The 15,359-nt window shown below is 45.1% G+C and overlaps 1 protein-coding gene across 1 annotated transcript; it reads left to right on the top strand.

Annotated features, from left to right (window-relative positions):
- Positions 1-1,076: 1,076 nt before the first annotated feature.
- NECAP1 (NECAP endocytosis associated 1) lies at positions 1,077-12,526 on the top strand. The gene is made up of 8 exons (XM_010990812.3): positions 1,077-1,192; positions 6,077-6,177; positions 6,333-6,437; positions 7,130-7,211; positions 8,010-8,118; positions 8,212-8,395; positions 10,447-10,549; positions 10,876-12,526. Exons 1-8 carry the CDS (start codon positions 1,098-1,100, stop codon positions 10,922-10,924), a joined length of 828 nt encoding a protein of 275 aa, XP_010989114.1. The 5' UTR covers positions 1,077-1,097; the 3' UTR covers positions 10,925-12,526.
- Positions 12,527-15,359: the final 2,833 nt, after the last annotated feature.

The raw sequence follows: 15,359 nt of genomic DNA, 5'->3' as shown, positions 1-15,359 counted from the left end.
AAATTGAAGGTAATGATGTACAGAATTTTGATCAATTCTGCTAAACTTCTCTTCAGAAATGAGGTACAAATTTACAATCCTGCCAACAGTGTATGAGAGTATCTGCTTGCCCATATCCTTAGAAGGGCTAGATATTATAAATCCTTTTGAATTTTAACACATCACTTTGTCATGCACAGTAGACAAACTAGAGACAGGTTTTCAACTAGTCAACATAAAAAAGTGGTGAAGTCCTCCACTGTTGTTGTCATTTCGTATCTCGGTTTTCCAGTTGCTGTCCGTGCTAATCAAATCATTAACGTGACAGTGTTGTGGCAAATTTACATTTGGAGCCTACAAGGAACATATTTATGGAGAGAGTTCAGTAGGATTTATTATTATTATAGAACTGGGAGCAAGTAACAGCTATTAAATAAATGCTTTCCCAATTGCTTAGGAATTGAGTAGATCCCATTTACAGTTTAACATGGTCAAAATTTCCAAAAAGTTAACCAGAATACACACGGAAAGTGTGGCAGATTATTTCAACAGGTACCGTTCTGGAAACTCCTAGATAAAAAGATGCTATTATAAGGCGATATATCAGGCTGGGCATTTTTGACGTTTAGACTCTGGAAGGTTAAAATCCACGTTTACAACTGGGTCATACACTTCCTGTAGGTAGTCAACTTGGGTTTACCGACGGATGGGTACCCCTTTTCTGCAAGGAAACTAGGGTTACGAAATGACTCTTAGAAGAAAAAAATTCGCCAGACTTCAAGATGGTCGTCGTCTTCCCAAAGGACCGCGCGCACCTGCCGCGGAGCAAGATGGCGCGTCTCCTCATCACTTCTCCGGGATGGAGATTTCCTTAACGTGAATTACGCACTTGGAGGGCATCCCTGCCATTACCCAAGATGGTGAGTCGCGCAATCTCACCGTTTCCAGGTTTCAACATGGCTCCCTCAAACTGCGCCACCGGAGCTTAATCTCAGGAACCAAGCTCAACTCGCGCGGAAGTAGCGTCAGCGGAAGTTGCTGCGTAACGCGACGCCCCGCCCCCACGCCCGCCCCCGTTCCGACGCCCCGCCCCCGGCGGCGCTGAGAGCAGAGCCAAGATGGCGGCCGAGCTGGAGTACGAGTCTGTGCTGTGTGTGAAGCCCGACGTCAGCGTCTACCGAATTCCGCCCCGGGCCTCCAACCGCGGTTACAGGTACTGACTCCGAGGCACTACGGCGCACGCGTGCCGGTCGGGGATGACGCTTCCCTCCTCGGGTAGCACGCTGCCTATCCCTGCCACTGCCAGCTCTGGGTTGTCACCTTGCTAGCTTCCCCACCTGGATTATTATCGCCCTGGTCTGCTCTGCCCCGATTCTGGACTGCCATCATCCTTGTTTCCTCCGCTTAACAAAAAAATTACCCTCCTGCGTCCTCCCACTCCTCCTCCCCCGGACCCTCTAGGTTCCCCATCTGCTCCCCATCATTCACGTCCAGTCTTGCCAGCTCCACCGCCGGTCACCTTTCGTTCGCTCTTCCCTGCGTCCTTCAGCTTGTCACCCTCATCTCCCCTTCCCTCCCTCGCCGTTTCACACACGCTTCCAAGACCCCGTGCGCATCTGTGGGTAATCATTGTGTTCTTGGCTCCTCTCGGGATGAGCTCATTTTTCTTTTGTGCTGTTCAGTCTTGCCACCAAATATCGTCTTCCATCGTATGGTTTTCCCTTCAGCTCTTTTGCCAGTGAGCAAAGGTTAAGATCCTAAGTTTTCCAACGCTTGTCCAGTCCGTTACTTTTCAGTGTCTTTTCTCTGTGACTCTGTAGTATTTGCTGCCTCCCTTCTCTCTTAACTTCTCCTATAGCCTTTGCTTCTAGAGTTAACGCAGCATTTTCTTTGTAGGGTTAACAAACCACCTTGTAATCCCATGACTGTGAGGGTCTTTGGATGCTGTAGGAAGTTGTGAAGTCATGCAGTCCAAAGAGTTAACATAACTCAGTGGGTTACATGTTTAAAAATACGAGCATGAGCCCTGGCAACTTAACAGCGATATGATTTGGGACAAATTTCTTAACCTCTCCAAGCCTAAGTTTTCTCATCTGTAAAATACGAAAACAAAGTTGGTAATAAAATCTGCTCTAGCTGTGTATCCTGTAGAAGTTTTTGGAGAGGTTATTAAAATCATGTAATAAGTGTGAAAAAAGAATCTAAAATGAATTTCCTATAAAGAATTTAGGAAAGAGTAAAGCAGTATATAAATATAAGATACTGTTTTTATTTCTCTGACTCACATCACCATCATGATTTTCCTCTTGGCATTTATTATTACCTTCTCTGAAAAGTTATCCTCTCCTTATGTCCATTATTTTGCCTCCTTACTAGAGGTTCCTTCATGAATCAGTATCTCTGTGCTTACTGACCTGTGCACTAGACCCTGGGGGTTGTACCCTTTGGCACAGAGGTAGTCCTAATTTCAGGCTTTCCATCGGATTCCCAAATTGCTGATGAATAGGAATCTACATATTTTTGGATGGTAGTCGCAGGTACTAATATGTGTGAGTCAGCTGAGACATCTTCTTCCTGTGAAGCCCTCCTGGATCTTCCATCCTGGCTTAGGTGTGGTCTCCGTGCGCTTCTGTAGCACCTGCTCCTTCTGCGTTGTAATAGATTGTTTGGTCTCCCATGCCTTCAGACTAGACTCTGAACACCTTGAGGTCTTTTTAAACTTTGTATTCCCAGGGTCTAGCACAGTTTCTGGCACATAATGAGGATTCTGTAAATGTTGACTGAAAGAAGAAATTAGTAGATTACACTTAATTATAAAAATTAGCATTGATTGAACTGTTAAATAAGGTAAAAAATAGCTCATGACGTCCAACTTTAGGAGCTAAGACATCCTAAGGGATATGATACACATTGAAGTGGCATTCTGTTCTTTTTCTTCCACTTCATGCATTTTTTTTTTTTTTTAATGAATGTACCGGGGATTGAACTCAGGACCTCATGCATGCTGAGCTCCCCACTCTACAGCTGAGCTGGACCCAGCCCCACTTGAGGCTTTTTAAAAGACCTTTTTCTCTTGCCCATCTACAGCCTCTATCTTCACTTCCGGGTTTATCCACAGCCTTTATCCTTGTGTCAGTAACTGCACTGAGCCATCAAAGTGATTTCTTAATTTTCCTCTTTTACTCTTTTTCTCATTATCATTCTGTGTTTCCCATGCTTATTATTGGCATCTTATGCTATAAAAGGATTTTTACATCAGTCACTCTTCGCTTAGTACAGTCGGTGGAGAGAGCAGAACTGAGTTTGAGTCGTGATTCTCATTGATTTGTTGGGTTACTTTTGGCAAGTCACTTAACTCTTTTGAACTTTAGTTTCCTCATTTATAAAAATGGATATACTGTTACTAACTTTGCAAGATCCTCTCACTTAATTTTTACCAGAATGGGCATAATTCCTGGCACATAATAGATGCTTGATAAATAGTACTTTTCTGTGTTTTTGTCTGTGTCGTCTATTCTGTTGTTTACCAGAACCCATTTTATATTATGAGCATGATTTACACTCCAGGCTGCCATTAAAGGAAAAACTCAACTTTATAGGAAGCAGGAGAGAGAAATGCTTTCTTTGAGTGACTAATAAGCTCAGAGGGAGTAACTGACTTTGATTCTCCTAGTGTATGTAAGCTGTTGCTTCCCAGACTCTCAGTGACCAGACTTACGGAAGGAAAATTTAGGTTGATGCCAAACTTATAAGTGGTTAGAAAATGGTTTCCCAATCTGTAAAACTGTTTATTTAAATTCATTATTACCTGCTTCCCCAGCTAAATCAGTATTAAACTCAATAGTGTGTTTTAATGTAATGAACAGAATGCTGGACTTTGAAGTTAGGGATCATTCCTTACTGTGCTATTGTCCTTTTCTTCATCTGGAGAGAGATGTTAGGCCTTTCATGCCTATTTCATACGACAGCTGTAAGAATTTATTGCCAAGTAGATGAAAATTTCTGAGGTCAGTTTTGAAGACCAGTAAAACCAAGATTTCCTCAGGCTAGGTCTGGGGTGTGGGAGAGGAATTAAGGCTCAGGATGGAGGGAAACTGCTACCATGAGCATCCATTCACCTACTGAGAATTTGTTACACATTGGCCACTAGATACACAAATAAGCCAAGGAACCTGTCCAGAGAAACACATCTAGGCAGGCTTGTTCCTAATATTTTCAGTAGACCATTTATACTCTGTCTAGCTGGTGGTGGTATAGTGGAATAAGTAACAGCTCATTTAAAAAATCTAATAGACAGGGACCTCTAGGGCGCTCTCGTCTGGATCAGATTCAGGTATTGAAGGTCTGTGACGCAGGGCATCAAGAGAGAAGGGCATGACAAAGATTTATCTTATAAATCCTATTCAGAACCTGTGCTAATTAAAATTTTCATTTCATCCTTTTCACCTTTTGCCTTCCATCTTGTTCAGCTTTTTAAACTTTTGGTGTACTTTACTGTTACCTTCCTAACCTGCAAGTATTAGTCTTCAGGCTCCCAAGGGATGAGTTGTCAGTAACTTTTACTTTGCCCTCCCTTTTCCACGCTGCTGGCAAAACAGAATCACAAGTGCAGTGTTTTGTAAAATTGGTCATAATGTCTTAGGTTAAACAATGTCTTAAATAATGTCTTAGGTTTCATTCAAATTCACTTATAACACAAATTTTAAGCATTCAGTGTTTTGTAATGTTTCCATGGACATTTGTATCACTAGTCCACATGTCTTTCCTGCATTCCAGTCATACATTCAAATGCATACTCGGTTACACATCTCAGACTCAACGTATCTGAAACTGAACTCCCAGTCTTTCTTCCCAGACATGTTCTACCTGTAGCCTTCCTCATCTCAGTTATCGGCAACTGCTCTGTTCAAGCTAGAAACCTTGGAGTCATCGTTGACTTAATCTCTGATTTCTCTCTCTCTTCTGCCTCACATCCAGTCTGTTAGAAAATCCTGCCGCCTTTACTTTAAATATATCCACAGTCCAGCCACTTCTGCTACTCCGTCTTCCTGGTCACCACCATGAGTCTCCTAGATTACTCTTAACTAATCCCCCTGCTTCAGCACATTCCTACACCCCATCTATTCGCAGCAAAGTAATCCTTTTAAATAAAAGGGAGGTCAGGTCACACCCTGCTTCAACCTGTAATGCCTCCTCTTTCACTCAGAGTAAAAGCCAGAGTCCTTACAGTGGCCTCCAAGGCCCTGTGTGATCAGCTACTCCCCCGCCTCATCTGTCACTTTAATCACCATGGCCTCCTTTCTTTGCACTCGCTGTTTCCTACACCTGGAATGCTTCCCCCCCCAGAGATCTACATGGGTAACCCTCACTTCCTTCACATTTTTGCTCACATTTCACCCTGTAAATAAGCCTCCCCTGACCACCCTCTTGAGTGCCGCAGCCTGTTCGCCTTCCCACTGCCTTCCGCATCTCCCTGTTCTGCCTCTGCATTTTCTTTTTACCTTAAGCGCTTACCACTGTCTGAGATATTAATTCACTTATTTTTTTTTAATTATCTATCTTCTGTTAGAATGTAAGCTTCATGAGGGCTTTATTTTGTTCCCTCACATATCCCAAGCGCCTGGAATAGTGCCTTCGGCTTAATGCACACTCTGTAAATATTGGTTGAATTCAGTGAAAGGTAAAATGTTCAGGGCTTTGGGAAGGCTTCTGTTACCCGGCGTATTTCATTTAGTGGACTTCATTGTTCCTTGATCAGTAAAACACTATTATGTAAATTACCATCTACAGTATGAAAATAGTGTCATTATGATACACTTTTAATTGCTTTTATTTGTACTTTTACATCTTTTTATTGATGCTTATTGGACTTCAGAATCCTCAAGTGGTAACATTTCTTCTCTGTGTTTTGGACTGTGTGTAACGTGAGGCGTCTGTGTAGAGGGGGTCGTGGGCTACTCTTTTTGATTACTTAATAGGTAGAAGGAGTAACGATCCAGAACAGGGAATTAGAAACATGGCAAGTGATTATGGGTAGGTTTTTAGTGTATTAAAGATGTGGACCTGAGGCCTGAGGCTTCCCATTTTCCTACCCTAGGGCATCTGACTGGAAATTAGACCAGCCTGATTGGACTGGTCGCCTCCGAATCACTTCAAAAGGGAAGATTGCTTACATCAAACTCGAGGATAGAGTTTCAGGTAACTTGTGCTGCTGACCCTCTAACATATTAAGGTGTTGATTTGGTGTTCCTTTCAAAGCACCTTCAAACTGGGGACTAGAGGGGAAATACTTGTTAACTGAGTTTCAGATTTTTGCTTCCTTTGCTCACGGAAGTCTTTTTCTTACCTGTCAGGGGAGCTCTTTGCTCAGGCACCAGTAGAACAGTATCCTGGCATTGCCGTGGAGACAGTGACAGATTCCAGCCGCTACTTTGTAATCCGGATCCAGGATGGTACTGGTAAGGATCAGGGACTTGAGTGGGATGAGCCTAGGGAAGTAGTTAATGCATTTCAGTGAAGGCGCGTCCCCATGCATTTATGTCATTTCTGTTTACTAAATTTTCTCCCTTTTCTTTAAATTTAACTATAGTTGCTAAGAGGGAAGGATTAACATGTTGTTTATAATAGATATGAATACAAGTTCAAAATGTGGTATTAAAGGTAGATATAAATCAATCAAAATGTATATCTAACCAAAGAATTGGCACATACTGCCTGCTGATTGTTCCTGGTGATGTTTGCTGGGACTGTCTTAAATCACCTGTGTTTATGGTGATCAGTATCTTTTCTCCATAGTCTGTGTCAGAGGTTGGCAAACTTTTTCTGTGAAGACACAGACAATAAATATTTCAGGTTCCGTGGGCTGAATGGTCTCTATTGCACCTATTCAGCTCTTTTGCTCTAGGGTAAAAGCTGCCGTGGATGACACGTAAACACAGTGGTGTGTTTGTGCTCTAGTAAAACTTGATTGACAAAAACAAGCTGTGGCAGCGTTTGGCCCACGGGCTGTCTGCAGTTTGCGGACCCCCGGTCTGTGAGACAGCGCTACGCGCTCACGGACTTGATCCGGCTAGGGTAACTGCTGTGTTTTCGTTGGGCAGAGTGCGCTGCTGGGTGCTTCCTGCTCTGAGGATTCCTGTCTTTCTCACAGGGCGAAGTGCCTTCATTGGCATTGGCTTCTCAGATCGGGGCGATGCCTTCGACTTTAACGTCTCTTTGCAAGATCACTTCAAGTGAGTGACGCTGGTCCTTAGTTGCCAGGTTAAGTGTTTGGGACTGCTGCTGCTCAGTTGAGTGGGCGCTCTCTTACCTCCTGGCTTCTTTATTTGATAACTAGTTCGTCACGGACATAGATCTTCCCCTCCACTCTGTTTTCTGGCACTGTGTTTGTACCCATCCTTTCCTTGTAGCTGGGGTGTGTTTCTGATCCCTGTGCAGCCGTTGGAGATGATGCCTTTGTTTCTGCCTCTGGAGACGGGCCCTTGCTTCTAGGGGGCAGAGGGGGGCGTGGCAGTACCGCAGGGCTGCGCGTGAGCTGTGTGGGGAGCTCTGTGCGTCTTGTGCCTGGGCGGCTGACGCGTCCTGTGCCCCTTGCGGCATTTCTTCAGCCCGTTTGATTTTGGCTCCGCTGCGGTGGACGGCGGCCTGTACACTGTCAGCCTCCCACCTCGGGCAGGTGTGCCTCTGCGCTTCTGCCTCGGGACTTTCTGACATTGTGGAAGGCCCCCAGTTAGCGAGGGGGCAGCCTGGAAGGACCGAGGAGTTAACGGCACCTTGGGGACAGCCCTCAAGTGCAGGGGTGGGGACTTGTGGCTCGGTGCCCTCTTGGAGGGGCAGGTTTAACCTGCGTCTCGTGTGGTTCCTCGTGGTGTTGAGCCCCGGTTGCCCTCTCTCTTGCTTTCTTTTCTCACGTTTCATGTTCCCTTTCTCTGCTTTCTGGAATCATGTTTCACATAAATTAGCTACATTCAAATTTGTCAGACCCTATTTTCAGGGAATCCCAATTAAAATAACTTTCTCTTTTACTGAAGGTGGGTAAAGCAGGAATCTGAGATTTCCAAAGAGTCTCAGGAAATGGATGCTCGTCCCAAGCTGGATCTGGGCTTCAAGGAAGGCCAGACCATCAAGTTGAGTATCGGGGTGAGTATGGTTCCCCCACCTGTCCTTGTATTTCCGTAAACCAATGACTTCTCTTTTGCTTTCTCTCGCTCTCCTCCTTTTTTTCTTTTGTAGAACATTACAACCAAGAAAGGAGGTGCTTCTAAGCCCAAGACTTCAGGGACCGGGGGTCTAAGCTTACTGCCGCCCCCACCGGGAGGCAGAGTCACCATTCCCCCGCCGTCGTCCTCAGTTGCTATCAGCAATCATGTCACTCCACCACCCATTCCGAAATCTACTCATGGAGGTAGCGATGCAGGTGAGTCTCTCCAGGGCTTTTTAAAAATTTTACCGTTTTTCATTTTGTTTTTTGGGGGGTTGGTAATTAAGTATTTACTTATTTATCTATTTATTTATTTTTCTAACTGTTTATCTATCTATTTGACTATTTATCTTGACTGTCTGTCTCTCTGTCTGTTTGTCTATGGAGGTACTGGGGATTGAACCCAGGATCTTGTCTCTACCATTGAGCTAGGTCCTCCCTCCTCTCTAGTGCTTTAACTTTGAGAAATCATATCTTGGGGTTTAATTGGGTAGCACCCATTTGCCGAGGAGAGTATTGTGGGTTTGCTATTAAATGGGCACTTTGTACTGACAGGTGATTTTGGCGGCCTCTAGCGAGGGCTTAAAGCTTTCCTAGGGAGCCGAGAGTCGTGGTTTCTGGTGGGTTCTCTGGCAGAAATTGGGTAGTTAGTAAGAAGGCTGTTTCCTTTGTTGTGCCTTGCTGAAATGCTAGGAGGCCTGAGAGTCAGACGGACTAAGATTGTGGTCATGGTGCTGCTACTTTATGTCTGAATGTGTTTGGTAACATCGTTTAAGATCTTTGAGTCTTCCATGTCCTTGCCTGCAAGAAGGAGACGTAAAACCACCCCAGGACCGTGAGGGTGGAATGAGGTGACGGCACCGAGCACAGGGCTTGTGATATAGAAGCCATTCAGCATGTGTTGTTTCTTCATCCTTTCCATTTCTTCCCAGGGGCAGTCGAGAGGAAGTGAGACAGCATCTGATTTACGAGTACATTTTCGTTTTTCCTTACTGTCTGGTGGGATAAAAGAATAGATAAAGTTATTTCCACTTAAAGAACGCAAACCTAGAACTTGGGAGGGAATTTTCCTAAGATTAGAGAATCAAGCGTTAGAATCTAGGAGTTTTAACTTTTCTCTTTAATTAATTAACTATAATTTAATTTAATGTAACTTAAGGTTTAAATTATATCATTAGTCATTTATAATTGATGGCTGAGAGCCAGGTTTCTCTTTCTGGAGTTTTTGAGGTGTAAGTGGTTATAGTCTACTTCTTTTGGTAAGTGTTGCCAGAAGGCACTGAGGATCATATCTAAGGTTTATTTATTTACTTTTTTTTAATTAAACCTTTTATTTTGAGGTAATTGTAGATTCACATGCAGTTGTAAAAAAAATAGTACAAAGAAATCCCACGTACCTTTTACCTCATTAACCTCAGTGGGACCATTTTGCAAAACGGTAATCGAATAGCCCCGCTAGGAGACTGACATTGATACCGTTCACTGGTCTCACTTGGATTTCGTCATCTCTGTGTATTCTCATTGGTGTGTATGTGTATTTACAGCTGACTCTTGAACAACGCGGGGTTTAGGCGCACTGACCCCCACCGTGCAGTCGAAAATCTGTGTCTGGCTTCACAGCCGACATCTGCAGGTTCAGTCATCCACAGATCTTGTCATACTGTACTGCGTGTTTACCGGAAAAAACCCATATATAGCGGACCCCCACAGTTCAAACCCATGTCGTTCAAGGGTCAGCTGCTGTTCTCTGCAGTTCTATCGTGTGCGGATTCCTGGATCCACCCCCGTCCCCGTGGTGAGGGTGCTGAACAGCTCCACCACTGCAAGGGTCCCTGGTCACCTTTTTATAACTGTACCTCCCCAGCCCCGTCCCCCCACCCCCAGTCCCTAACCCTTGCTGCTCAGTCACTAGTCTGTTCCCCATCTCTAATTTTGTCCCTTCAGGACTGTTATGTAAATGAAGTCATGTGGTGCATAACCTCTGGGGTTGACTTTTTCCACAGCCTGAGTCCCTTGAGACTCTCGAGTTGTGTGTATCAGCAGCTCGCTCCCGTTGACTGCTGAGTGCTGCTCCACGCGTGGATGTACCACGGTATCTTCAGTCATCACCTGTGGAAGAACGTCTGGGCTGTTTCTAGTTTTTGGCTATTATAGATAAAGCTGCTGTGAACATTTATGTACAGATTTTTGTGTGAATGTAAGTTTTCATTTCTAAAATTTTTGTAATGTTTCCCCTTTTCTTTTTCCTTTTCTCACCTCGTGTTCAGATATCCTTTTAGACTTGGATTCTCCTGCTCCCGTCACAGCACCGGCAGCAGCTCCAGTTTCCGCAAGCAGTGACCTGTGGGGGGACTTCAGCACCGCACCCAGGTATTAGCACAGGGGAGCCAGCCTGCTCCCAGCCGCCAACGGGGTCTGCGTGCGGCCAGGTGAAATCTCTGGCGTGGGGAAGCAGGGCACTCGCAGGGCATTTGGAGCCTTCGGTAGGAATTCTGGGTGAGGAGGTGGAGGAGCGCCGGGGCGGGGGGATCAGAAGGCTGCAGGGAGAAGCCTGATGGGTGTTGCAGGCCCGGGTGAGCAGGCTGCTGTGAGGCGTAGTTTCAGGGATTCTGAACAGAGATTTCCCGCAAACCGGTGAGAACAGCATTCCTGTCCTAATACGCCTTCGGCCTTCTCTCTGTTCTCCTGCCTTGCAGCTCTGTTCCAAACCAGGCGCCACAGCCATCCAACTGGGTCCAGTTCTGAAAAGCAGCGACCGGACATTAAGGACAGACTTGAAGAACAGAGATGACCTGAGGGCGCCAATCTGTGAGGGGAGTTAGGAACCCCTTCCCTCCCCAGAACCAAAATTACTGGACAATCTTTGTCACAGCTGCTCCATTGCGTTCAGGCCGGTTCGTGTCCCTCCCTTACAATCGTCCTCCGCTGTACAGCCGAGAAAGCATTTCTTACCTCCTGCTCACTGTCAAGGCGGGGGAAGAGCGGGTCTTATCGCGCTTGTGGCTGACCGCAGGGCTCGGAGGGCCAGGGTCTCTTTGAGGGGGATTGACCTCTAACATCTGTAACATTCTTCTCCGTCTTTAAATTCGTTACCTGATTTTCAGAATCATCTCATGACCCTGTGCGCCTCTTTGCGAAGCCCTGTTTAGCGATTTCAGGGGAGACAAACACCTTGAGACCTTCTTTTCCATTAACCCAAGACTCTAAACATGCACAGACCTCGGTGTTTACAGCCTGAGAATTTTGATAGGGGCGGGCATGAACAAAGACCCGTTTCCTGGGTCTCTGCCGTAGGGCGACCCTCAGGCTCGTCCTCTTCGGGGAGCGTCCGGTGCGGGTGCAGCCCTGTTGCCCTCGTGCGCTTACATGTCTCTTCCTACGATAAGAGGGTTGTGTTTGCTGCATAGTGCACCATCTTTGATCAGCGGGGGTCTCGGATGATGGGGCTTCGAGGGTCTGTGTTTTCCCAGTTACATTCAAAGAAGCATTTACAGTCTTGCAACTCCGTCCGGTGGCTGGTGGCTGCATTTGAAGCACGGCGTTACGTTGTAACAGCCCCATCATCTGACCTAACATTGAAGGGTTTAGGATTTTTAACCTGATTTGTAGAGCAGAGAGGTTGAAAGCACTTAACTCTTGTTCGGTACCCACATTGCCTTGCTGCCTGAGTGTCTGGCCCCTTTCCATGGACGTTTATTTTTCAGTCCACTAGCTCCTCAGTGGAAAGCTGCTATGACATGTATTGTCACTTCTGAAGGGAGCTGAAGAGCCATGGCTTTGGCTGTGATAAGTTTTACCCAAATGATGGCTTTGACACCCAGGGCATCTCAAAGGCAAGTTGCTCTCCCACCACTTTCCCTTCCCCCATCCCGCCATTCCTTTTACAGTGCTGTGAAGGAGTTCCCGTTCCTAGGTGAATGGGCACCATCTATCTTGTTTGTTAATGGGGAATTTTGAGGGTAAAATGGGAAGACACCATTTCTTCCCTTAGCTCGTGTTTGGATGTGTACACTCTGGCTGAAGGGAGTCCTTACGTTTAGTTTCAAAATAGATTCTCTCTCTCTTGGATTTCCTTCTTGACTCTTTTTAACTTTGGGTCCATTTTCTTTTTTCCGTTGCTTCCCGTTTCAGGCAGCTCTATTCTTACAGAGCCATGGCAGGACATTTAAAAATTCCAATAGAAAACACTAAAAGGAAAGTCTGTAGAATCACTAGTGACTAACTACTGGGAACCTATTTTCTCAGCCTTCCTCTATGTTGTGTTCTTTGTATTCTCAAGATGATAATATATTATGTATTTGAATTGCTGAAAAACTGAAAATGAAGTTTAAGATATATGTATATAAAGCGTATGCTGTATTGGTGCAATAATGGTAATTAAAAATATGAAAAAAGGTAGTGTCTCTTTTATCTTTTAATTTACCTGTTTCATTACCTTTTTTTAAAGAATTTAATTGACCCAATAGAGATGGGCCAGTAGGCAATAAAAGGACATTTTGTATCTATTATTTTGTTTTAAGAAATAGAGCTTTTAAAAGGTCAGACCTCTGTGCTCATGGTTCTGAGCCCGCAGAGTGCTCCTTGTGGAGAGCACTTGTATTTATTATTCATTTGCTGGTACAGTTAATTTCATTTGCTTCAAATTATCTTCACAATCTAGGCCGCCTCTCACATCCTACAACCCTGCTCAGCGTACGTGAAGGGAACAGTGTACGAGGTAGAACTAAAGTGGGAGGCGTGGGCTTTGGAAGCCAGAAGGATCTCAGGATTCTCATTCAGTGATTGTCACGGAGATGTATCAGAACGATGTATGTTTGTTTGTTTGAATTTAAAGTACCGTGTACTGCTCTCTCCAGGGTCTAACTTCCCCCTTGGCCCTCCCGGGGAAGGACTTGGATGGCTTCCCGACCCGGGACCTGAGGTTGTGAGGCACTGTCACCGACAGAGCGTATCCTCGACCTCAGGTTTTGTTTGGTGGAAAATGCAAACAGTGATTTTCCCAGCTCAGCCCCCTCAGTGAGGCTCTGACACCTGCCTTCTTCACGGCTGTAACGTGAGCCCTTATTCCCCCTCTCGCCTCCGGCCTGATAAGCCAGGTAGTCGGCTTCCTCTAGCTGCCTGATTCAGCTTGTGTGTTGCCACCAGAATAATCTCCCTGAAACCAAGCCCTGCTCACGCCCCTTCCTCCCCCACTGATTGTCTCATGATTTTCCTTTGCTTGCAGATTAAAGTCCAAAGTACCATTTCATCCTCAACTCCCAGTTTCCCCCTTCACTCGGTAGGCTCCAGCGCACTATTGTCCTGGTCATTCTTCAGGTGCTGCCAGCGCCGTGGGCACTGAATGCTTGCAGTTCCCTCTGCCTGGAATGCCTTCCCTTCTGTCCCGGCTCGTTGAAACTACCCCCCTCCAGGAAAGCTAGCTTAAGTGCTGCTATGCCCGCAGTCTGAGAGACGGTCTCCTTGTTTTGTTTGGGTTGCTGTTGAAATTCCCTTCCTTAGTAGTTCGTAATCTCTTTGATACGAGGACCACGTCTTCATTTTTACCTACTCAACAATACTTCCCGTGTACCTTTCTAGATGGTAGATGCTCCTTAAATACTGGTTGAATTAACAATGATTTCAGCGGAGAGAGACTGGAAATGAGTAAGCTGGGTGTTTTCCTTTTATTACTCAGCCTCGTTTTGGTTGTTCCTAGCTGCAGGACGGAAGTACCCCTCATATGCTTTGTCATAGTTGCAGAAGGTCTCATTTATATACTCCAGAGTCAGTGAACATTCGAGACCAAGAGAGGAGTGATGAAGACAAATTTTACTTTGGTCCATAGACTCTATGGCCCGAGAAAAGGAAAACGGGGCATCATGGAGCGCAGCGGCTGATAAATTTGGTAGCTTACTGTCTCACTGTAATGATCACAACTGGCTAAGACTACAGTGCACTCTGGTTATGTTTTAGTTTTCTCTTTTTTTTCTTTTTTTAGCCATTTCTGTTACTGCCTCTTAACTGTACATGAGGAAATTACATACGGTCTGTGACTGGAGACCTCATCCTTGGGAGCTCCCCAGCAGCCACATGCTCTTTTGAGAAGGAAAGGGAAAAGGGAGAATTACATTTACTCGCAGGTCCCTGAAGCCTGGGGAATGGATAGGCTTGTTACGGTTTTCACAGCAACCGTGGTTGAAACCACATGGCATTTACTTCAGAATTTTGCAAGAATTGTCATTTTCGGCCCCTTTTTGAAAGTTATCAAGATATGGGGGTGGCATGTTTTGTAAAAAGCTCTAGTATACTCGAATTGCCTACCTCTGAGTCAGGAGTAAAATTTATCCACTGAGACCTCATGTCAAGCTAAGATTAGTGTCACCCCGTCAGTTAAACACAATAATGCATTAACACCCCCTATGGATGTTTTTGCTTGCTTTTCACAGTTCTCTTTTTTTGTACTATGTGTGCTCTAGCGCTGCACCTATGAAAGGAAGAAAAGAAGGTCATTGAATCAGTTTCTGGTGTATGCTTTATCTGGCTGCATATCCGCATGGGACCACTAGAGGGCGGGCTCCCCCGCAACTCCAGCGCAGCCTAGGAAATACCGCTCAGCTTTCCCGGCTGGAGAGGCACAAATTTTGCTCTGCCGCTTACTGGCTTTTTGACCTTGGACGACGTAACTTTCGTTTGCCTCAGTTTCCTCGCATTGCAAAATGAAGATCAGAGTGTCTACTTTATACATTAATTGTGAGAATAAAATAAGCTGAGAAGCCCTCCTTCCCTTTCTACCTCCCTATCTCTATCACAGTATTGTGTGCTGATAACACTTTAACTTTGATTGCATACAAAAATTTTACCCTTTGTATTCCTCCTTTTATGTTTTTTTCTTTTTTTCTTTTTGCCCATGAAGTTGATGTCCTCTGGTTCCCACCTCTCTGCCCTTTATTGTCACTTTTTTTTTTTTTGCCTATAGAGTCTGTAAATCTGTTCATTATATATATATTTTGTGGGGGGAGGGGAGGAAAGAAAAGAGCAGCTTTATTGCCTTGCCTGGCAAAGGGAGTCACAGCAGGCTAATGCCTTAAAGACTGTGAGCCCATCTTAGGATTGGGGTCTTGAGAGGTTTTATTGAAAAACTGGACGGAACAGAAAAGGTGGTAACAATCAGGGCGTTTTACAGGGAGCTCCATTCATCTTA

The sequence above is a fragment of the Camelus dromedarius genome, chromosome 25 (genome assembly GCF_036321535.1).
Source record: "Camelus dromedarius isolate mCamDro1 chromosome 25, mCamDro1.pat, whole genome shotgun sequence".
Taxonomy (NCBI): Eukaryota; Metazoa; Chordata; class Mammalia; order Artiodactyla; family Camelidae; genus Camelus; species Camelus dromedarius.
Note: the sequence above shows the minus strand (reverse complement) of the source record. Positions and strands in the feature narration are given on the sequence as shown.